General features: G+C 37.3%; 1 protein-coding gene across 1 annotated transcript in view; it reads right to left on the bottom strand.

Annotated features, from left to right (window-relative positions):
* Positions 1-25105, bottom strand: part of PTPRQ (protein tyrosine phosphatase receptor type Q) — a 197324-nt gene that overhangs the window by 137954 nt on the left and 34265 nt on the right. The window contains exons 15-17 of the mRNA XM_029205660.1: positions 20518-20700; positions 20060-20161; positions 16036-16156 (exon numbers count right to left, since the gene is read on the bottom strand). Coding sequence (XP_029061493.1) covers positions 16036-16156; positions 20060-20161; positions 20518-20700 — 406 coding nt within the window. The remainder of the gene's footprint in view (positions 1-16035; positions 16157-20059; positions 20162-20517; positions 20701-25105) is intronic.

Raw genomic sequence — 25105 nt, 5'->3', positions numbered from 1 at the left:
TGATCTTCACAGCAAAATAGTGCAGATAAGGATCTGCCTACAATAAGAAAAACCCCAATTATGTTCCATAAGTAACACAGAATCAAGGCAATTACCTGGAAAATGCAGGTCAAACATAAATTTTGTCTTAAATATCTGGATATTTCAGTAAAAAGAAGATAGTCTTTATAAATTATCTGAATAACAAATTCAATAGTCCACCTCAGCATACATAGGTATAGTTTCCACATCTACTCCAGTTTATCTCCAGGGACAAAACAGTGCTAACAAAAATTTTTCAAATACTGATATGTCTTGTCTGTTTGGCGTTTGTAGTTTAGAGTTGTGACTGATATTTTAATAACTATGGTAGAAAAATATCTGAGCACAGATAATCTTCAATTGAAGCTTCAACTTCTGGTACAAGTTCAGAATGTATCTTGGGTACATAAGAGATGGTCTGCCATAAAACTGAGAACCCAGAAGTAGGAAAAGGAAAGAGAAGTGATGCTGTTCCCAAGGATCCGACTCCACCCTCCTTGCTCTTATACTGCTGCCAGATTGGCAGAAACACACAGAAACCTCTGGGCTGAGGCCTGAGCTCTCTGCTCTCTGAAGAGCCATCTCATGGGCAATCCTACAGTTTCTCCCATGCATAAGAAACCCAGCTTTGACACTGCTGGAATCAGTTGTTACTCCTGGTTTTAGCTGGTTTAGTTTTAAAATGTCTGTTTTGTTCTTATTAATTTAAAAATATTATAATAGGATTATGATGTGTTCCACTACAGCGTTTTATTTCCATTTATAAAAGTATATGTTCTATATCTTGATTTTTCTCATGTTAATAACAATAATCTATACCATTATTTTCTTTTTAGTTGCCTAATTTGTATATAGCATATTTCTTCAGCCTTCCCTCTATAAATTAACATTTAGGTTGTTACTCTTTTTTTTCATATTACTATCAGTGATACAGTAATCATTCTTACTCAAATATCTTTCCATAACAATACTTTTATTTCTGCAGGTTAAATTCCCAATAGTGTGACTGAGTCAAATGGTTTTATAAAATTTTTATTTTAATGATAATTAATAAATCATTATTATCTGGAGTCACAGCAAGTGTGCAAACTTTCACCACCTGTCTGGATATTAATTTTCTTAATTTCTGCAAATTTAATTGACCAGAAACATTTATTTAATTTGCACATCTCTGACGATGAGTAAAACAGATTATCTTCTTATTGGTCATTTGCAGTCCAATTTTTGGAATAACTTATTCATACATTTTCTTTTATATACTTTATTTTAGTCTTTTAAATGGAATACAGTATATGTCAGGGAGTTAAGGAGGCATTGTTCTTTTATAGTGCTCCAAATTGAGAAAGATAGATACCTTCCCCACTCCTTCTGTATTTAGTGATGATATGTATACAATCAATATTCAACAAAATTCAGCAAAATTCTTTGAGCACCTATTATATGTCAGGAACTATTAAGTGAGTAAGAGACAGGCCTTACCCTCAAAACAGAGAGACAAAGCAGTAATTAATTATAAAACAATTCATTAATAACAGTGTGATCCCCTTAAGGGTAGTAATTTTTCCCCTAGTGGCTAAAAGCAAAGAAAAAGAGAAAGAATGAGTGAGGAAATTAATTGTGACCCAAGAGTAGAAAAGGAGAATAAAGCACAGCCCCCAGAGATGCAGGAAACTGTTCACTAGAAAGCAAGTTTGTGAGGTTTGAGAGTAGAAGAGGGAGTTGAGGAGGGAAGAGGAAGAGAGAAGGCCCACCTGACAGAGCAGGTCTAACTCTTACATATCCAAAGTCATAAACTGTGTGGAAATGGAAGGACCATAAATGTCACACAATACTTAACCTATAAAGTAGATAACTTAGAAAATCAGCCAAACCTCCCACACAGTGCAGATTTTCAAACTGAGGGAAAAAAAAAACTTGGGGAGTCTTCAGTGCTATCATTTTACTGATTTAACTTATAAACTCATTAGAACATTTTTAAAGCCTTTTTTTTTTTTTTTTTTTTTTTTTGCGGTACGCGGGCCTCTCACTGTTGTGGCCTCTTGCGTTGCGGAGCACAGGCCCCGGACACGCAGGCTCAGCGGCCATGGCTCACGGGCCCAGCCGCTCCGTGGCATGTGGGATCTTCCCGGACCGGGGCAAGAACCCGTGTCCCCTGCATCGGCAGGCGGACCCCCAACCACTGCGCCACCAGGGAAGCCCTAAAGCCTTTTTGAATTTGAGAAATCAAAAGAATTTGAATGACTTTGAAATTATTCTGAATAAATATAAGATGGAGTTTTTCTGTTTGTCTACACTCATTGGTAACATCAAGAAAACATATTGGGATGAAATTAATGGAGTCTTTAAGATGAAGTTATTTCCTAGTTAATTTATACTTCTTTTCAAAAGACAGACCACATTTTGACATCTAGGGCATAAAGGAAATTCTAGAGCTTAAGAGCAGTTTCTTTGCTCTGCTTTACCAATTCCTTTGCTCATTTCTTATCATATCAAGACTATGCTAAGCAACAACTGCCTAAGAGGAACCATGAATATCAAAACCATATGGAAAGACTTAAACAAAAGTCCCCATTTCCCTAACTGTGAACATGCATGGTTTCCTAGACAAGGTATGAGACTCTTTGAAAGGTCATGGTCTCAATTCTAATCTTCATCATTTGGTATTTTGTTCCATGTGGGCAATCTAGCCTGATGATACACCCATTCCTGTACATTCCTATGAATTTATTTTTAAAACTTTAATCTGCTATTATCTAAATATGCTACACTAATCCTTTCACTCACTAAATACCACTCCCCAAAATAAAGAATTTCAACATGCAGTTACTTGACTATCAAATCATTTTCTCTCTCACATGACCCAGCAACTTCACAAATTTTCCCACTCCAATGACACTGGTCTTCTATGATTGCAATTACTCTAGAATATTTACTCTTCATAGATGGATTGAATCAGTAGGTTAATAATTACATAGCAAAGAACCCCAAACTAGCACAAATAGCTGCATATTCCATGATCCTAAAGCTTTACTAGAATCTCAGAGAAAGTCTGAGTCGAAGTAGGGTATTCATTTATTGTTACTCTTATTCCTGTTGTCATCATTTGCTTGGCTGGTTGATTTCATTTGATTTGGTTTGACTTTGTTTTGCTTGTTTGCATTTAGCAGAAAAGACACATTTATAAGATTAGAGGAGAAAGCTACTATGGAGAATGATTTGAAGCTCACTTATACACTTATAAACCATCCTCTTGAAGCCAACATAGGAATTAGGGTCCACAAGACAGGAGGAGGGACTGTACTTAAGCTGGAGGAGAAAGATTTCATCCCCCGAGGACAGACACAATCCCTCGGGCCAAAATAAAGCATTTGGATTTTATTCCAAGAGTAATGGAAAGTCTTTTGAATGTTTTCTCCTGGGTGTAATCTTTGGGTGAGTGATGAAAATAAAATTAAAAAATCCCATTCAATACTGAGATTCATTCTTCCCTCTCTCTAGATAGACACACACAGGGAGGGAGGGAAGGAGGGAAGGAGGGAAGGAGGGAAGGAGGGAAGGAGGGAAGGAGGGAGGGAAGGAGGGAAGGAGGGAGGGAGGGAGGGAGGGAGGGAGGGGGACGGAGGGGGAGAGAGAGAGAGAGAGAGAGAGAGAGAGAGAGAGAGAGAGAGCGCGAGCGGGAGAGAGAGAGAGCTCCTTATTCAAGCCTCAAGGCTCCATGTATCTGGCCTGCCCACCCCTCCAGTTTCATCTCTTTCCACTTTCCTCCTGTGTCACTATACTCAAGACACAGGGCCATCTTGCTGTTGCCCACACCAAGCTTCTTGCTGTTAACCACACTTGATGAAATTATTTGAGTTTCTACAGCCAGTTAGTATACCCCTGGACTTTTCAGCTAAATATGTCATTATTTTGCTTAAGCCAATTTAGGTTGGGCGCAATCATTCGAAACTAAAAGAATCTTGACTAACACCTATTTCCATTATTTAATAGTTTATCATATGCCTCGATCCTGAGTATTTCCACCATCATCACCACTCCTTGCTGAACAAGCCTGCTTTGTCCATTTACCATTGTAACTGTGAGGATCAGTTATTCAACTGGTTTACACATAAAACAGTATGATCATGCTCTCATTAAGGGATAAAGTCCATGAAACTATGCAGACCAATATCAAGCCAGTGATTTTTTTTTGGTAGAAATATGCCATATGAGTTGACGCACTAAGCTTAATTTATTATAACTCCATTAGTCTTTAATCACAAATGCTGTTATCAAACTAAGACTTTCCCAATCCTATAAGCATACTGTTGAGTTTTTAGAACAGAGGGCAATTATAACACTTATTCCTAGTGATTTGGGGAAAGCATGATTTGAGAGTAATACAGATCTGGTTATGATCCTAGTTCTGTCATCTTCTAGTTCTATAACCTTAATCAACACCTTAACCTCATCAAGACTTAATTTCCACAACTATAAAATGGTGATAATATTCTTCACTTCAAGGTCTTGTCATGAAAAACAAGTGACAGGTAAGAAACCAAACACAGCATTTGTCCCAAAATGTTAACTATTCCACTATCCCTCTTGAGTCCTTTTCTTTAGCTCTCCAAGATGTTTTGTTCCCCAATCACAATCTTTCCTAGCTTTGTACATTTCACAAATGGGATGAGAAGACCCCTGAAATTTAAGGTATAAAAACTCAAGATCCACAAAGGCAAAGTAAATGACTAAAATGATTGAATTTAAAACAGAGTGTGGTGGGAACTGAGGTAAACTGCAAAGCAAATGCTCCACGTAAAGACCACCTCTATTTAATTCCTGCTGATTTATTTTCATGGGGAATATGGCAAAAGAATTCTGATTTTTGTAAGAAACAAAGAAAGGTGAAGTTTCACTAGATATCTACTCACTATACTGACAGAATTCTCTTCAGAATTTATTAACAGTTTGCTGGTCCAGCAAAGCGTGGGTGGCCTACCAATAGCCTGCTTGTCGCCTCGGTACCCAAGCTTCATCCAAATCATTCATGAAAATGATTAGCAAAAAAAGAGCTGAGACAGAGTTCTTAATATCCCACTAGAAACCTCAGGTTAAATGATCAAAAGCACCCTTACACTCAACCACTCCACCTACCTGTGTTTGTATCTCCCACCATCCTAATCCTGCCCCACTATTTCATGTCTACAATGCTACTTATCAACTTCTTGATATAGTTCATTCATGCTGCCTCCAAGCCTTCATATACTGTTCCCACTGAGATGTTCTCCTGACTTATAAATCTGCCTTTACCAACTTCATTCCAAACGGGAGGTGAACTCAGGAAATTTGAAATAGCCCCCTCCCCATTCTGATTATTGATCTATATCATATGTTCAAACTATTAGGTAGTTTTAATAGAGTGAAAATCGTTTAGAAAAGTGGAAGAAATAGGACTAAGCGTATCTTTTTAGCATAATGAAAGCCATTTCCAAAGGTAAGCTTTTATGCTACAGGGGGAATCATTTGACCAGTGACATTTAATAAAATGCTGCAGTAAAACTGTTTTGACTTCCTAATATATTGCTCAGCAAGTATTTTTAAGTTATCTCACATGGGCATATTTTATCTCTAATTAGTCTAAATTATTTTAAGGTTCTATATATTTTTTATCTCCCCACAGAGTTTAATAAACATTTGTCAGACTGACTGATTCAAAGTTACTTCTCATAACAACTACTAAGAAGACCAAGAAACATTTAAAGGCCAAGGTTTGTATATAAGCTAGAGTTTTCAGCATCACTTGCATTCCACAGTCTTTTAGCTACACCTTATGGGCCACTCAAAGTTTTATAAACAAGGAAGAAAACTACTGTTAAATTTTACTGACATTATGAATTGCTAAACAAATCCAAGTTGAATTCAGCTATAAAATAAATAAATAAGTTGTATAATCAGTCTACTAGAATACCACACCTCAATCCAAAGTGTATTAAAAGAATAAGCTTAGAGAGCTCTAGTAGAAATTCATTTATTTAATGGTGGCCGCCCTAGGAATGAAAGGATTGCTTCTCATTTGAAACCATATAAACATAATTTACCAGTATGACTGAAGAAAAAGTGCTACTTAGATGACAAAAGTTATTTCACAAAGCAAACTTTAAAAGAAAACATTATTTTAAAATGCAATGGGTCAGGACTTCCCTGGTGGCACAGTGGTTAAGCATCCGCCTGCCAATACAGCGGACACGGGTTTGAGCCCTGGTCCGGGAAGATCCCACATGCTGCAGAGCAACTAAGCCCATGCACCACAACTACTGAGCCTGCGCTCTGGAGTCCGCGAGCCACAACTACTGAGCCCACACACCGCAACTACTGAAGCCTGTGCGCCTAGAGCCCGTGCTCCGCAACAAGAGAAGCCACTGCAATGAGAAGCCTGCACACTGCAATAAAGAGTAGCCCCACTCACAGCAACTAGAGAAAGCTTGCAAGCAGCAATGAAAACCCAACACAGCCATAAATAAATAAATAAATAAACTTATATAAAATGCAATGGGTTAAAGAAGATTTCTGAACATGCCGTCTACAAATCAAATGTGATTCACACAGCAGTGGTTATAAAATGATTGCACAGTAACCCTCGTGAGCTATTTTGTAAAGAAATACTCACGACAAAGGGAGGAGTCACCAGTATAACAAATATAACAGGTAACCTGCAATTTGCAGACATACTGAAAACAGCAAATATCCAAAGATGTTGTTTTTCAAAGAAGTTAGTAGTTATTGAAAGAACTAAAATAATGGGAATTGAGAACTGTGAGAGAAATATGGACCCCGAAACAGGAACTCTGCCAATAAAGATAGCCACCACTTATACAGTATTTTAAGAGAACAACACAGATAATTTAGTGGCTGTGCCATGACTCAAACCTATGTCTCTCTGACTCAGAATGCATGTCCATTATATGGTGATACATGCCTCCTATTCTCTCCAGTAAAACTGATACAGCAAGAATTCAAAAAAAGCATTAGCGATTAGTGACAGTGATACGAAAGAACCTAGGATTATGACTATCCCTTTAACTACAGTGGTTCCAACAGGTATCTTAGGGAAGAAGATGCTAGAAATTTAAAAATATCTCTGTATATACTCCATTACCATTTATATATTTCAGTCTATTATAGATAATATTCTTTAAAATGTTAAGGTGTTTTTCCTTCTTTGTTTTTTCTTTGTAAGACCTAACTCTATTCAACTGAAGGTATTCATTGTCTGGGAAAGCATCACTACGCTTATGCCAGAAATGAAAAGCTAGTAAGTCTATATTAAGTTTTTAACTCTTAAAATATATTCTTCATTCATTCATCCATTCAACAAATATCTAGCTTCAATTATGAGCCAGGAAGTTTTCTGTTCCAGATACAGCAATTAACAAACCAGATCTTGAAGCAGATAGGATCTCAATCTCTTTCTGTCTCTCTCTCTCTTCGCTCGCCCTCTCCCTCCCAGTGTGTGTGTGTGTGTGTGTGTGCGTGTGCGTGTGTGTGTGTGTGTATGTGTGTGTGTAAGATAAAGCGAAGTTCTACTGAGGAAAAAGTGTTTTTTACATTCTCTTTCCACATCGAGAGTCAATCCTGCGTGATTTTAGACCGTAAAGTTTTATAGTAAGTCATGGTATAGAAAGAAAGAAGTATATGCAAAAAGAAAGCTTTCAACAGTCAAGAACAAGAACAAGTTTTGCTCCACTAAGAAAAGGTGAGAGAAAGAACAGGACAAAGCCTTCAGACAGGAGTGTCCTGGGATCTTAAGTTGAGGGTAGTGTGGTGAAAACAAATAGGTTTGTGAAGGAAATACCAGTGTAGAGCTCCTTCTTCTCAGGATGGAAAGGAAAATGGCAAACCTCTTAGAAAATATGTCTTTCATATGGCATTACTTATGTCTAGTAAGTAATTATGTCCCCGTAAGATCTAAGGGCTCTTCTAGCAGACCATCCAGAGCTAGGGAACAGTGTGGAAGTCACCTTCCCAGTCCTGCACACTACAGACTGGTTCAGAGAAAATGACCAAGAGCATCTAGCTACCTGAGGGTTGAGACAGACATGCTGAGAGAGCCAGGGCACTAGAATAAGCCTGAGGCTGGATCAAGGCTAAAACAGAAAATAAAAACCTTGAAACTAGAAGCTATGATGGGAGATGGGTCCCAGGATGATTCCCAAAAGCCAGGTGAGAAGAGCTACCATATCCCAGACTTGAGATCCCCTCATCCTACTTTCAGTGAGCTTCCCCTGTATCTATAATCCATCTTAGGAAGAGAGACAAAAAACGGATATCAAAGGAGAGAAAAAGCACTACTGGGGAGTTGAACCCACACAGCATGATCGCTGTGCGACAACTGCATACAGAGTAATGACATTGTTCTCACAAGTGTAGGGCTGGAACCCCAGCCAGAAAAGTCTTGATTCTCATTTTCATTATTTTTTTTCACTTTCAATTTTATTTCTAACTTAGCAAAATGGTGTCAAAAATCTCAGAATTATCACCCTTTGATTCAAAAATCTAGAAGTCGAGATTCGTTCAAAATGGCAGAGTAAAAGGACATGCTCTCATTCCCTCTTTGGAGAACACCGGAATGCAAAGACAAAGAAGCCTCAATGAGATGGTAGGAGGGGCGCTATCACAATAAAATCAAATCCCATAACTGCTGGGTGGGTGACTCACAAACTGGAGAACACTTATGCCACAGAAGTCCATCCACTGGAGTGAAGGTTCTGAGCCACACGTCAGGCTTCCCAACCTGGGGACCTGGCAACGGGAGGAGGAATTCCTAGAGAATCAGACTTTGAAGGCTAGCGGGATTTGATTGCAGGACTTCGGCAGGATTGGGGGAAACAGAGACTCCACTCTTGGAGGGCACACACCAAGTAGTGTGAGCATCGGGACCCAGGGGAAGGAGCAGTGACCCCAAAGGAGATTGAACCAGACCTACCTGCTAGTGTTGGAGGGTCTCCTGCAGAGGCATGGGTCAACTCTGGGTCAACTCTGGCTCAACAAGGGACAAGGACACTGGCAGCAGAAGTTCTGGGAAGTACTCCTTGGCGTGAGCCCTCCCAGAGTCCCCCATTAGCCCCATCAAAGAGCCCGGGTAGGCTCCAGTATTGGGTCGCCTCAGGTCAAACAACCAACAGGGAGGGAACCCAGCCCCACCCATCAGCAGACAAGCAGATTAAAGTTTTACTGAGCTCTGCCCACCAGAGCAACAGTCAGCTCTACCCATCACCAGTCCCTCCCATCAGGAAACTTCCACAAGCCTCTTGGATAGCCTCATCCACCAGAGGGCAGATAGCAGAAGCAAGCAGAACAACAATCCTGCAGCCTGTGTAACAAAAACCACATTCACAGAAAGATAGACAAGATGAAAAGGCAGAGGGCTATGTACCAGATGAAGGAACAAGATAAAACCCCAGAAAAACAACTAAATGAAGTAGAGATAGGCAACCTTCCAGAAAAATAATTCAGCATACTGATAGTGAAGATGATCCAGGACCTCAGAAAAACAATGGAGGCAAAGATCAAGAAGATGCAAGAAATGTTTAACAAAGAACTAGAAGAATTAAAGAACAAACAAACAGAGATGAACAATATAATAACTGAAATGAAAACTACACTAGAAGGAATCAATAGCAGAATAACTGAGGCAGAAGAACGGATAAGTGACCTGGAAGACAGAACGGTGGAATTCACTGCTGCGGAACAGAATAAACGAAAAAGAATGAAAAGAAATGAAGACAGCCTAAGAGACCTCTGGGACAACATTAAATGCAACAACATTCACATTATAGGGGTCCCAGAAGAAGAAGAGAGAGAGAAAGGACCCAAAAAAATATCTGAAGAGAATATAGTTGAAAACTTCCCTATCATGAGAAAGGAAACAGCCACCCAAATCCAGGAAGTGCAGAGAGTCCCATATAGGATAACCCCAAGGAGAAACACACCAAGACACATACTAATTAAATTGGCAAAAATTAAAGACAAAGAAAAATTATTGAAAGCAGCAAGGGAAAAATGAGAAATAACATACAAGGGAACTCCCATAAGGTTAACAGCTGATTTCTCAGCAGAAACTCTACAAGCCAGAAGGGTGTGGCATGATATACTTAAAGTGATGAAATGGAATAAACTACAACCAAGATTACTCTAACTGGCAAGGATCTCATTCAGATTCGATGGAGAAATCAAAAGCTTTACAGACAAGCAAAAGCTAACAGAATTCAGCACAACCAAACCAGCTCTACAATAAATGCTAAAGGTACTTCTCTAAGTGGGAAACACAAGAGAAGGACCTTCAAAAACAAACCCCCCCAAAATTAAGAAAATGGTATTAGGAACATACATATTGATAATTACCTTAAACGTGAATGGATTAAATGCTCCAACCAAAAGACACAGACTGGCTGAATGGATATAAAAGACCCATATATGTGCTGTCTACAAGAGACACACTTCAGACCGAGGGACACATACAGACTGAAAGTGAGGGGATGGAAAAAGATATTCCATGCAAATGGAAATCAAAAGAAAGCTGGAGTAGCTATACTCATATCAGATAAAAGACTTTAAAATAAAGAATGTTACAAGAGACAAGGAAGGACACTACAAAATGATCAAGGGACCAATCCAAGAAGAAGATATAACAATTATAAATATTTAAGCACCCAACATAGGAGCACCTCAATATATAAGGCAACTGCTAACAGCTATAAAAGAGGAAATCGACAGTAACACAATACTAGTGGGGGACTTTAACACCTCACTTACACCAATGGACAGACCATCCAGACAGAAAATTAATAAGAAAACACAAGCTTTAAATGACACAATGGACCAGATAGATTTAATTGATATTTATAGGACATTCCATCCAAAAACAGCAGATTACACTTATTTCTCAAGTGCGCATGGAACACTCTCCAGGATAGATCACATCTTGGGTCACAAATCAAGCCTCAGTAAATTTAAGAAAATTGAAATCATATCAAGCATCTTTTCTGACCACAATGCTATGAGATTAGAAATGAATTACAGGGAAAAAAACGTAAAAAACACAAACACATGGAGGCTAAACAATATGTTACTAAATAACCAAGAGATCACTGAAGAAATCAAAGAGGAAATCAAAAATTACCTAGAGACAAATGACAATGAAAACACGACGATCCAAAACCTATGGGATGCAGCAAAAGCAGTTCTAAGAGGGACGTTTATAGCTATAAAAGTCTACCTCAAGAAACAAGAAAAATCTCAAACAATCTAACCTTACACGTAAAGGAACTAGAGAAAGAAGAACAAACAAATCCCAAAGTTAGCAGAAGGAAAGAAATCATAAAGATCAGAGCAGAAATAAATGGAACAGAAACAAAGAAAACAATAGCAAAGATCACTAAAAGCTGGTTCTTTGAGAAGGTAAACAAAATTGATAAACCACTAGCCAGACTCATCAAGAAAAACAGGGAGAGGACTCAAATCAATAAAATTAGAAATGAAAAAGGAGAAGTTACAACTGACACCGCAGAAATACAAAGCACCCTAAGAGACTACTACAAGCAACTCTATGCCAATAAAATGGACAACGTGGAAGAAATAGACAAATTCTTAGAAAGGTATAACCTTCCAAGGCTAAACCAGGAAGAAATAGAAAATATGAACAAACCAATCACAAGTAGTGAAATTGAACTGTGATTAAAAATCTTCCAACAAACAAAAGCCCAGGACCAGATGGCTTCACAGGTAAATACTATCAAACATTTAGAGAAGAGCTAACACCCATCCTTCTCAAACTCTTCCAAAAAATTCCAGAGGAAGGAACACTCCCAAACTCATTCTACGAGGCCACCATCACCCTGATACCAAAACCAGACAAAGATACTACAAAAAAAGAAAATTACAGACCACTATCACTGATGAATATAGATGCAAAAATCCTCAACAAAATACTAGCAAACAGAATCCAACAGCACATTAAAAGGATCATACACCATGATCAAGTGGGATTTATCCCAGAGATGCAAGGATTCTTCAATATACGCAAATCAATCAATGTGACACACCATATTAACAAATTGAATAAAAACCATATGATCATCTCAATAGATGACAAAATTCAACACCCATTTATGATAAAAGCTCTCCAGAAAGTGGGCATAGAGGGAACCTACTTCAACATAATAAAGGCCATATATGAGAAACCCACAGCAAACATCATTCTCAGTGGTGAAAAACTGAAAGCATTTCCTCTAAGATCAGGAACAAGACAAAGATGTCCACTCTCACCACTATTATTCAACATAGTTTTGGAAGTCCTAGCCACAGCAATCAGAGAAGAAAAAGAAATAATACAAATTGGAGAAAAGTAAAACTGTCACTGTTTGCAGATGACATGATACTATACAAACAGAATCCTAAAGACGCCACCAGAAAACTCCTAGAGCTAATCAATGAATTCAGTAAAGTTGCAGGATACAAAATTAATGCACAGATATCTCTTTCATTCCTATAGGCTAATGATGAAAAATCTGAAAGAGAGATTCAGGAAACACTCCCATTTACCACTGCAACAAAAAGAATAAAATACCTAGGAATAAACCTACCTAGGGAGACAAAAGACCTGTATGCAGAAAACTATAAGACACTGATGAAAGAAATTAACGATGATGCCAACAGATGGAGAGATATACCATGTTCTTGGATTGGAAGAACCAATATTGTGAAAATGACTATATGACCCAAAGCAATCTACAGATTCAATGCAATCCCTATCAAATTACCAACAGCATTTTTTACAGAACTAGAACAAATCATGTTAAAATTTGTATGGAGACACAAAAGACCCCGAATAGCCAAAGGAGTCTTGAGGGAAAAAAACGGAGCTGGAGGAATCAGACTCCCTGACTTCAGACTATACCACAAAGCTACAGTAGTCAAGATAATATGGTACTGGCACAAAAACAGAAATATAGATCAGTGGAACAGGATAGAAAGCCCAGAGATAAACCCACGACCTATGGTCAACTAACCTATGACAAAGGAGACAAGGATATACAATGGAGAAAAGACAGTCTCTTCAATAAGTGGTGCTGGGAAAACTGGACAGCTACATGTAAAAGAATGAAATTAGAACACTCCCTAACACCATACACAAAAATACACTCAAAATGGATTCGAGACCTAAAGGTAAGACTGGTCACTATAAAACTCTTAGAGGAAAACATAGGAAAAACTCTTTGACATAAATCACAACAAGATATTTTTTGATCCACCTCCTAGAGTAATGGAAATAAAACCAAAAATAAACAAATGGGACCTAATGAAACTTAAAAGCTTTTGCACAGCAAAGGAAACCATAAACAAGACGAAAAGACAGCCCTCAGAATGGGAGAAAATATTTGCAAATGAATCATCGGACAAAGGATTAATCTCCAAAATATATAAACAGATCATGCAGCTCAATAACCAAAAAACAAACAACCCAATCCAAAAATGGGCAAAGACCTAAATAGACATTTCTCCAAAGAAGATATACAGATGGCCAAGAAGCACATGAAAAGCTGCTCAACGTCACTAATTATTAGAGAAATGCAAATCAAAACTACAATGAGGTATCACCTCACACCAGTTAGAATGGGCATTATCAGAAAATCTACAAACAACAAATGCTGGAGAAGGTGTGGAGAAAAGGGAACCCTCTTGCATTGTTGGTTGGAATGTAAATTGATACAGCCACTATGGAGAACAGTATGGAGGTTCCTTAAAAAACTGAAAATAGAATTACCATATGACCCAGCAATCCCACTACTGAACATATACCCTGAGAAAACCATAATTCAAAAAGAGTCGTGTACCACAATGTTCATTGCAGCACTATTTACAATAGCCAGGTCATAGAAGCAACCATAATGCCCATCGACAGACAAATGGATAAAGAAGGTGTGGTACATACATACAATGGAATATTCCTCAGCCATAAAAAGGAACAAAATTGGGTCATTTGTAGGGACGGGGATGCATCTAAAGACTGTCATACAGAGTGAGGTAAGTCAGAAATAGAGAAACAAATATTGTATATTAACGCATATATGTGGAACCCAGAAAATGTTACAGATGATCCGGTTTGCAGAGCGGAAATTGAGACACAGATGTATAGAACAAACGTATGGACAGCAAGAGGGGCAAGCAGCTGACGGGTGGGGGTGGGGGTGTGATGAATTGGGAGATTGGGATTGACATGTATACACTCATGTGTATAAAATGGATGACTAATAAGAAAATAAATAAACATTAAAAAAAAGAAAGAAAAAAAACTAGAAGTCATCATTGATTCCACTGATTTCTTTTTTTTTTTCGTTCTCACAGCCAATCCATTCACCAAATCCTATCAACTCTTCTTCCTAAATGTTATAAAAAGCTGCCCACTTCTTTCCTTCATCCCAGCATCATCCACGGCCCAGACTCCTTATCTCCTACCTAGTAACGCTGTTAACACTTTTGCCTCCTGCAATTCATTCTCCATAAAGTATCCAAGGTGCTTGAAATTCTCTAGTAAGTCCCATTACAACTGAAATGAAAACGAAATCCTTACAGTGGCTTAGCTCCTGACCTTTTTTGGACTCCTACCCTCCAGGATAACTCTCCTCTGTCTCTCTCTCCGGCAACACTGACCTCCTCTATGGTCTTCAAAACGACAAGTGTGTCCCCCACCAAGCCTATGCGGTTGATGTTCCCTCTTCCTGCAGATCTTCTCTTGACGAGAAGCTCCTTCTTGGCATTCAGACCACAACTCAATGCCACTTCTTCAAAGAGGACTTCCAAAGCACTCTATGAACAGTAGCCCTCTTTCCCCCAATTTCCCCTCATTTTTAAATTTCTGGGTATATAATCCACTTATCTCTTTAGAATATGAGCTCCTTGAGGGCAGGGGCCTTGTTCACAGGTAAATAGATACTCTATCAATATTATTGAATGAAGAAATGAAAAACTGAATCGATAAACGAATGAGTAGGGTAATAGAGGGGAATGGTTACCTTCTTCTCACTGCTTCTCTTCCCACTAACATCCCTCATGTCACTCCCAATTTTGCCAAAGAGTAAGCAAAATGACTACTAATCAGGCAATGAATAATACAGGACATGTCCTAAGGAGCAGTATGCAAAGGGTATAAACAGGCATTGGGGGGGCAGGAAATCTTAATTTAGGAAAGAGAAGAATAGACTTTTTAAAAACACCATAGCCTCTTACTCAATGATGGACCTTCCAAGTGAGGAATACAAAAGTAAGAAATGCCTATGTTCTATAAAGCATTATGTAAATTGTACTTCCTGAGTTGAAATATTTAAAATACACTAGGAAATATGTTATTGAATGGTGAATCCTTTTACGAGGATTTATATTAGATCAAAGTAAGCATTTTTATCTGTTGAGCTTTCATGAAGCAATATAGCCATGCTGTTAATTGATGAGAAGCACTATAGGATTACATCTTTTTCATGATTGACTCATAAGTAGGCAATTAGGGTAAAGGTGATCAGTAAAAAATAAATATACTGCTTAGATCTCAATAGAAAATTGACCTTAAATAAGAGATTTCTGGAGAAATATCTTTTAGTTAAATTTTAGTTTAATCATTCTGCTCAAGGAAACTTAAAGAGACGGTGGCATAGAGAATATTGGAGTAAAACTGAAAGCCTCTGTATTCACTTGTAGTCACATAAGCTGACCAGTCCATGACTCTGAAGAGCAGAATTTCAGTATAATTGCACATAATACACAGTTTTTTGTTTTGGTTACAAAAATCATTATCTGACTATGCATGGACCTCTATGTAATACAGGAAAAAGTTGTTTCTTAATAAAGGCATATTAACTAGCCTATTAATAATCAGATCCCTAATGTACCTTCACAATCTGAAATTTAAAAACTGCATTCCTATTATGTTACAGATTAATACTTGTTCTCAGAACTATTTCCAAAAAAGAAAAAAATTCTTACCAGACATAAACTGTGTAATAGAGGATAATTCCATTTGGCTCCAGGGGTGGTTGCCATGACAACTTTACCGTGACACCAGACAACTGTTTTAGAGAGAAGTCTTGTGGGGGAGAATCAGGAGCTGAAAAGTTAGAAAATATGATAATGCATTTTATTAAACATATATAAGAAAAAGTTAAAATAGAAATGCACAAAATTTTTATTATGAACTTTCTGGTAAATGAATCAGGTACAGTGCCTTTCTCCATGGGCTTGAGAGACTGTTTACTTTCAAAATGAGATGATAAAAGAAGATTTTGCATGGTGGTGTTAGAACATCTGTTTCTGTGATTCAATGGAAAAAAATATTTCATGAGAAAAAAAGAACAAGGGCTATGTCACTGTGATTTACCTACTGTTCAAGTACATCTTGGTAAATTATCATCCTCTAATAAACATAAAACTATTGGTTGGGGTGAATAAATATACAATAAAAGAGCTCCACAAACAATAAAAAGAGATGGGGAAAAAACATGCATCCAAGAAGTGGGAAAGTGATAAGTATAACATTGTGAGAGCAATTAAAATGACGGACCTCACAAATGAAAACTACATTCCTCAATTTCAGTAGTGTCATTAAACTGCAAAATAATATCAAAATCTGTTGAGTCTTCAAAATTGAATGGGTTACAAAGGAAATGCCAATGTAGCACATAAACAAGAATATAGACATTTTAGGGTCTACTTCTAATTGTGCTATAATAGTGTAAGGATTTAAATATTTTAGCCATTCTGAATTGAATAAACACTAAAAAAATTACTGTAAACTAATTAGCAAGTTTACATTTCCACTTAGATAAAACATTTAGAATGGCACTTCTCAGCTCCTGTATAACAGCATAGTAATGTCTTAGAATATTAACACAACTTTTTTGCATGTAAAAGGGTATAAATTACAATTTTGATCATTGTTTTAGTTATGCATGGAAAGTGGACTCATAGCTAATAGAAATTCCAAGAATTTAATTCAGATCTTTGAACAGTGTTATAGATTAGTATTTGTGCAAATCACTTTTTCCAATAACTTGGAGAAAATGCTGCCTGAATTATATTTTCTTTCTGATTTTCTGAGTAATCCCCACTATAGTGTACACATACGTGTGTGTGTTTTCATTATTTTGGTAACAACAGTTTTTTAAAAAAAATTTATTGAACAGAGAAAAGCTTTATGAGTTCTATAGAATAAGTGACAGCTAATTTATATTTTCAGTTGGTATTCTCACTGGCACTATAATAAAAATGCTAACAAATATTATCACAAGAATCCATATATCATTTGGAGATGTCTGTTTCCCAAAATATGAATTACCTCTAACCAAGAACTCTCTTTCATCTGTCAAAACAAAAACCTAGAATACTTTTTTTCTGAATATCATTGCAAAACTTAACTTTTGTTTATTATTGGAAAAAAAGAATTTTAATCAAAACTAGTACTGATATAGAATATTATATGTTGTAACTGAGCATTTTTCTTCTATAATATGCTTTAAGATGTTTATGTGGAATATCAGTTTTTGGTGTTTTATATTTAATCTTCAATATATTCTTGGGGTTTTTTTATGTAAAACATTTTATTGCTAAATAAATGTAATTAACACGCCTTTTTTTTTTTTTTTTTTTTTTTTTTGTGGTACGCGGGCCTCTCACTGTTGTGGCCTCTCCCATTGCGGAGCACAGGCTCCGGACGTGCAGGCTCAGCGGCCATGGCTCACGGGCCCAGCCACTCCGTGGCATGTGGGATCTTCCCAGACTGGGGCGCGAACCCATGTCCCCTGCAACAGCAGGTGGACTCTCAACCACTGCGCCACCAGGGAAGCCCTAACATGCCTTTTTAAATAAAATACTGAATATCTATAGCAGACTAAGTTTCAATCATTTTAGCATTTGTTAAAATAACCTTTGTATTCAGAATTGCAGTTTTAAAAAATGAAATTGGAAAAATTAGATTAAATAAATGCAATATCTTTTGCAATCTATCCAAGTCATCAAGACAGAGCATATGAGGACAGATAAGGGTCTTCCTAAGGCTCTTACTCACTCTGCTTGGCATGATCTTTCCTATCCCTCACCCTCCCTCTACTCGTCTGTCTTCAGGTCACAGTTTAAACATAACTTAATCAGCTACATTTTCCTGGATGCTTCAGAGTAGCTAAAGTTCCTTGGTTTTGGTCCTGGCGAACACTTAAACCAGTAATTAGAATAATAAAAATTACTTGTCTACACATTTGTCAAATTTAGATCTCTTCTGCTGAACTTCAAGCTCCATGAAAGCAAGGAGCTCCTACTACCCAATAAAGCAAAGCTTCTCAGCCTTTATCCATTCTAGATTTGCTATAATTTTTCTAAAAGAGGTCTTGTTCTTCACCCTATTCTGTAGCAATTGTATCAATAACTGGGCCAAGGACTTAGATGGAAGTTTACCATGACTCTGCATTTTTAACAGCCCAGGTAATTTGGATGCATAGTATAATTTGCAACTATTGACTTGAGTGGTAATAAACTCTGCCTGTTCAAAATATATGTTCACTACTGGTCTAGGGTCCTTCATATAAGACCTCAGATTCTTACTATAGGGACTATTTCATTAGATTGGAAATAAAGAGGGTACTATGTCTATTAGGGCATTGCTAAAATGATTTAATACATCTTTCTTAGACATTACCTAAGAGAGAAGGAGAGCTAACCTTCTTCCCTAGCCTTTAGCCATGGTCTCTTTGGAAGAACTTTTTTATTTGGTTAATTTTCACTTTGAGAGCAAGAAGAATCTATGAAAAAAATGAAAATTTGGACAGGTGAGTTTTTCTGAAGTAGAGGAAATAACTAAGGGACGTAGAAAGTGGAAAGTAGAGACAATAACTAAGGAAGACTAACCCATGAGAAGACTTAGAAACTGGGGCAACCAGTTCTAAGTTTCTAGAAATGGGGGTAGAAGCTAAGATCTACCAGTTTCTGACCCTGGTAGATCACCTTAACAGGATGCTTTGGTGAAGTATTTTGGTGGAGGGGAAAACATAGAGGGACCTGAAATGGGGGAAGAGGGCTTCTGAAGACTTTATTACTTGGAGTAAAGTAAGAAAAATGCAGAAAAAGCCTTTCTTCTTCTAGAAGTAAGTAACATACATTTTGTCCTGGTGAATGACTAGAATCTGAACCACAGAGTGCAGCTTACTGTGAAGCTGGGGAAACCTGAGAGGGTGAAAAAAGATATTCTACAAACACATGTTACATCCAGACCTAGCCCTCTTCGCAATGGGACCTTCTTTTACAGAAGAAAAATAACATTCTCAAAATACCCAATGTAAAAAACACAAAATGTAAATCCAAATTCCAAATATATCTCTCAAAAGTAATTTTCTGAGCATGATATATGCCTATAACTTGGTGAAGTAGTATTGTAAAGTGGTCTCAGTAGTAAAGTTGATTTTATTCAGGTTAGGAAAATGTATGTTTAGATATTCAATATGAAGGCTATTAACATTCAGGAATAGCATCTTGGCAAATTATGTAGAGAAATCTGGAAAATTGTCTGAAGTCATTAGCAAGCTAATCCTAACAACAATAAAAAATGCTGCAGGTTGACATAACAGAATCTACTACAAAACTTACGTAAATGTCTATTCTTACGAATGTTAAAGTTGAAAAACACAGTCATAACATATACTGATTGATGTTCAAACTATTCGCACCAAAATGTTAGCCTTAAAAATTCCCATGGAAAAAATATTACTGATTTTTTTTTTTTTACAGAGCATGGATGACTTCAGAATTTAAAAAAAATGCATTTTATATATCTGATTTTACTGAACATAAATCTGACTTTGCAAGCTTCTTTTAAACCATGACAATGAAATCTCTGTATAAAGCTGGTGCAGCACACAAGTGCTACCCAAGGCTGGAGAATTCTTCTGTTATATCTTCATTCTGTATACATGTTTTTTGAAGTGTGATGGATTCAAAATATATCACTATTCACTGCTATATTTACCATCTTCTTCAGTCAGCACACTTATGGGTGCACTCCGAACTCCTTCACCTTTGAGTGTACTAGCTGACACCTCAATTATATATTGCGTATACTTCTTCAGTCCTAAATAGAAATAAAATAGATAAGACTTACAAAATGTCCCTTAATTATATGCAAGAAGCAAGCTATGAAATGTCTCTTAACACTCTTTCAAAAGTAAAAACTAAATGAAAATGTAGTTCTTGGAATAGTAACTCCTATTATGAAGACAAAATATTAAAAAATGTAGAAAACACTGACTTAGAGTAGTCTTCCACATGACCTGCCATAAACTTCTAGTTTATTTACCAGAAGGCCAGAATTGTCACACCCTGTATAAAGCTAATCACACTTACCATTTCTAATATAACAACAAGCTAATATTTTGTGGCCACTCTGTCAATATAAATGTAAATATCCAATATTATATAAATTTTTACCTTTAATGTTCTGGGTCAAAGAGGTTGTATTTATAGTTCTTTCCTCATTTCCATTACTTTTCTTGAGATAAATTGTATATTTTTGTATAATTCCATTGGGACTATTTGGGGGAAGAAATGATAGCTCAATCTCTCCAGAGGAAATATTTTTGTAAGTAATATTTTCTGGTGCACTATCAGGCACTGAAAAAAACAAAAAGATACATGCATAAAACAATTCCACCCTAATAGTGCATTCTGCTGAAGTTTTCGCTCCAGTGGATAAGGATATGTATACATGAACATTCATTAGAGTGCGATTATAAGAAACATCTTAAATGCAGTAAAATATGGGTAAATTATAGCACTTACAACTGTTTAAGACAAATTTCATTTCAAAGAAAATTCATACTACAACTCTACAGAATAATGTTTATAGGATGATTTTTTTTTTTTTTTTTTTTTTGGTACGCGGGCCTCTCACTGCTGTGGCCTCTCCCTTTGCGGAGCACAGGCTCCGGATGCGCAGGCTCAGCGGCCATGGCTCATGGGCCCAGCCGCTCCGCGGCATGTGGGATCTTCCCGGACCGGGGCACGAACACGTGTCCCCTGCATCGGCAGGCGGACTCTCAACCACTGCGCCACCAGGGAAGCCCTACAGGATGATATTTTTATTAAAATACCTGAGACTATATTAAACTGTCTTACATTGCAGTACATGCAGATAAAGTGGTCCCTTGGTATCTGCAGTGAATTGGACCCTCACCCCCACGCCCTTCATGGATACCAAAATTCAAGGATGCTCAAGTCTTATATAAAATGGCATGGTATTTGCATATAACCCATGGACATTCTCCTGTATACTTTAAATCATCTCTAGTTTACTTATAATACCTAATACAATATAAATGCTATGTAAATAATTGTAAACACAATGGAAATGTTATGTAAATAGCTGCCTGCCAGCATGCAGCAAATTTAAGTTTTGCTTTTGGAACTCGCTGCAATTTTTTTTCAAATATTTTCAATCCACAGTTGGTTGAATCTGTGGATACAGGGCCCACAGATACAAAGGGCTAACTGTACAAGAAGGAGGACTGAAAAACACTTAAAAATTGATTCTGCCTTTCATTAATAATGATAATAATACATAAATGATTAATAGATTAGTTTTGATATACAACAAGATCTATGACAAGACAAGGATCCTCTCCTAGATATAAGGCTGCATATAATAACCTGGTAACAAAACAGTCTACTAAGGATACAGGATATCAATAAATAAAACACTAGTTTTCTGTATCTATTAATGTTCTTATTATATTGAATGTAATGGTCACAAAATGGTTTTCTACATATATTCAAATACCAATACTACATGTGGGATTCCAATTCTGCCAAAATACTGGAATAGATAAACACTAAATTGAATGACTATTATAATTAAAAGAAGTAAAACTCTGTATAAAATTAACATTTTTCTTGTCACGTAAGGAATTGCAGAGCTGACAAGGGAGTTAGAAATTTCTGGTGGTCCAAAAACAAATGCAAAAAAACAAACAAAATAAAATCAAACAAACAAACAAAAAACGAAGTAAAAACAAGAATCCTGAGATGGAAGCTGGTACTAAAGCCTGCTCTGCCTTGGAGGGTACTGGTCAATCCTGGTGACTTGGAGTTTCTGTATTAACAGCTATGTAGAGTGCCAGAAAAAGAATATAAAACCTTGGGCCAGAAGAAGGATAAAGGATACCCCTGCATCAAGAATTAGAACCCCAAAAGAATGCAATTTCAACTAGGGCCATGATATCGGCCAACTCTAGGGGCACCTTGAATTCTTCTGCAGAGTACCACAGACCTCAATGTGAGCGGTAACTCCTAGGCTTGTGCAGTGTGGTGTATTCACTCTCAAGGACTATGGGGTGAGAAGTAAGCCCACCGTGCAAAAGAGGCCAGAAAAGTAACTTTTTTCCTCTTGCCACTCCTCTGGATGAAGAGGTGGAATAGCAAGAAAAATTACACATTTTTGGAACTGTAAGCCTATCCCTATGAGCATATGTAGCCTAAATCCATGCTACCCATATAGCCTGAAAAGACCTCTACTTCAGAATATAAATTAAAATGAATTTGAGTTGCCATTACTCAAAAGCAACTAGCAGAAGCAAACACACATTTTCTTGGAAGAAACTCAACTCAGTCTACATAAATTTCCCACAGATGAGGTTTCAAGGAATATGAATTCACTGATAAAATTCACAAAACACACAGGCAAATCAGGCACCAATACTTAAAGCCAGCAAAGAAAAAGGAAAACACACACACACACACACACACACACACACACACACAGCAGTCAGACTTCAAAAGACTTTAGATACTGAAGTTATCAAAGAATAAAAATACAAACGTTTAATATATTTCAAGAAATCAAACATTTAAAAGTATTAGCAATGAATTCTTTAGATAATAATAAATAATGTAAATAACCAAGCAGACTTGAAAGAGAACCAAATAGGACTTGTAGAATAGAAAAAAATAAAATTAAAATTCTCTTGATGCACAAAAAAGCAGATTAGATATAGTGAAAATTTTAGCCAAAAAAATTTACAGTATTGAATAAATTATCAAAAAGTAACTCAGAGAAAGAAAACGTAGAGAATATAAAATGGCAGTTAAGAGACATAAAGGATATACTAAGGGGGTCTAAGAAAGTAGAGAAAATGAAGAAGAAGAAATATTTGAAGGGATAATGGCTGGGACTGATCAAAATTGTTGAAAGATATCAAGCTTCAGAACAAGGAATCCCAATAAATCTCAAGCAAAATTTTCTTTAAAAAATCATATTGGGGCTTCCCTGGTGGCGCAGTGGTTGAGAGTCCGCCTGCCGATGCAGGGGACACGGGTTCGTGCCCCGGTCCAGGAGGATCCCACATGCCGCAGAGCAGCTGGGCCCATGAGCCATGGCCACTGAGCCTGCGCGTGCGGAGCCTGTGCTCTGCAACGGGAGAGGCCACAACAGTGAGAGGCCCGCGTACCACACACAAAATAAATCATATTTAGGGGCTTCCCTGGTGGTGCAGTGGTTAAGAATCTGCCTGCCAATGCAGGGGACACGGGTTCGAGTCCTGGTCCAGGAAGATCCCATGTGCCGCGAAGCAACTAAGCCCATGCACCACAACTACTAAGCCTGCGCTCTAGAGCTCGTGAGTCACAACTACTGGGCCCGCGTGCTACAACTATTGAAGCCCACGTGCCTAGAGCCTGTGCTCCGCAGCAAGAGAAGCCACCGCAATGAGAAGCCCACACACTGCAACAAAGAGTAGCCCCAGCTCCCCACTACTAGAGAAAGCTCGCACGAAGCAACGAATATCCAATGCGGCCAAAAATAAATTAAATTTTTAAAACTCATATTTCGGCACATCATTGTGAAAGTACATAATACCAAAGAAGAGAAGATCTTAACAGCACCAGGAAGAAAACAGATCATCTCCATAGGAATGACGATTAGACAGAAAAGTGACCTCAGTTGAAAAACGAATGGAATTCTAAGCCCAGAAAAATTAACAAGAACAAAATAAAAGCATATTCAGACAATCAAAAACAGAGAGAAAGCCATCAATGCAACCTCAACAGATGAAACTGTAAACAATGCACTTTAAGCAGAAAAATATTTGCTGGAGATGACAGACCACAGTTGGAAAGGTATTGGTTTAAAATTGCCTTCACAGAACAGTAACAATAATGACTAACTTGATGGTTAAACAACATAAACTAAATATGTGCATATTATTGCCATTATAGAGTCCTGATATAAGTCCTTTCCTTTCAAAAGAAAGAATAGAACCTTTTTTATTGGTAGTCTAAATACAATGGATATAAAAAATGCTACTAATAAATTTAGTAGAGAAAATTCAAAAGCCTTAAAAATGTAGAAACAGTACCCCCTCACCCCCACTGTTACCTGTTATGAAGTGCATTGCATCTAAAGCAGACTTAAGAGGAAAAACTGAGATAAGAATGTTGATATTTCTAAAATTTTGGGAAGAACCGTAATTCAATACATAACTTGATATAGCAATATATAGCAATATAATCCTACTATCCCTTCCCAAAGAGTCAAAATCTTCTCTACTATCTTTCCAAGCCAAACCATTAAATTGAGAAAAATCCTCAACAACTACTCTGAATGCTCTCTTAGCCTTCTGGCTCTAAGTGAAATCTTGGAACTGCTTGAGAACACTACAACTCAGCACTCCTGGGTAACAGATAGCTATTTGTTTTTCTCTCATCATTCTATAACCAGAGGGCCTGGAAGTCAAGTTTTTATGTTTTTCTTTGCCATATCCAGATCTATTCTTCTTCCTGAAAAACTTGAGGTGTTACCCCTCCTTTAAGACAATCACCTAGTGGTACTCTTCCACTTCTCCACACGTCTTAAAAAGTTTATCACCTGTATGACTGACTTCCTCTCTACCACTCTCAGAGATGTCAACATTGATGGAAATGATCTGTGCTATTCCGTGGACTCTGTATTCGTCGAGGTCCATAATTTCAATAATCTTTTCCTCCACCTCACTTTAACCACTAGCTTTCATGGCAGCACCTGAGG

The sequence above is a fragment of the Monodon monoceros genome, unplaced genomic scaffold, assembly GCF_005190385.1.
Source record: "Monodon monoceros isolate NGI ecotype Baffin Bay Population unplaced genomic scaffold, NGI_Narwhal_1 Super_Scaffold_6, whole genome shotgun sequence".
NCBI lineage: Eukaryota > Metazoa > Chordata > Mammalia > Artiodactyla > Monodontidae > Monodon > Monodon monoceros.
This window is presented reverse-complemented; position numbering and strand designations above follow the sequence as displayed.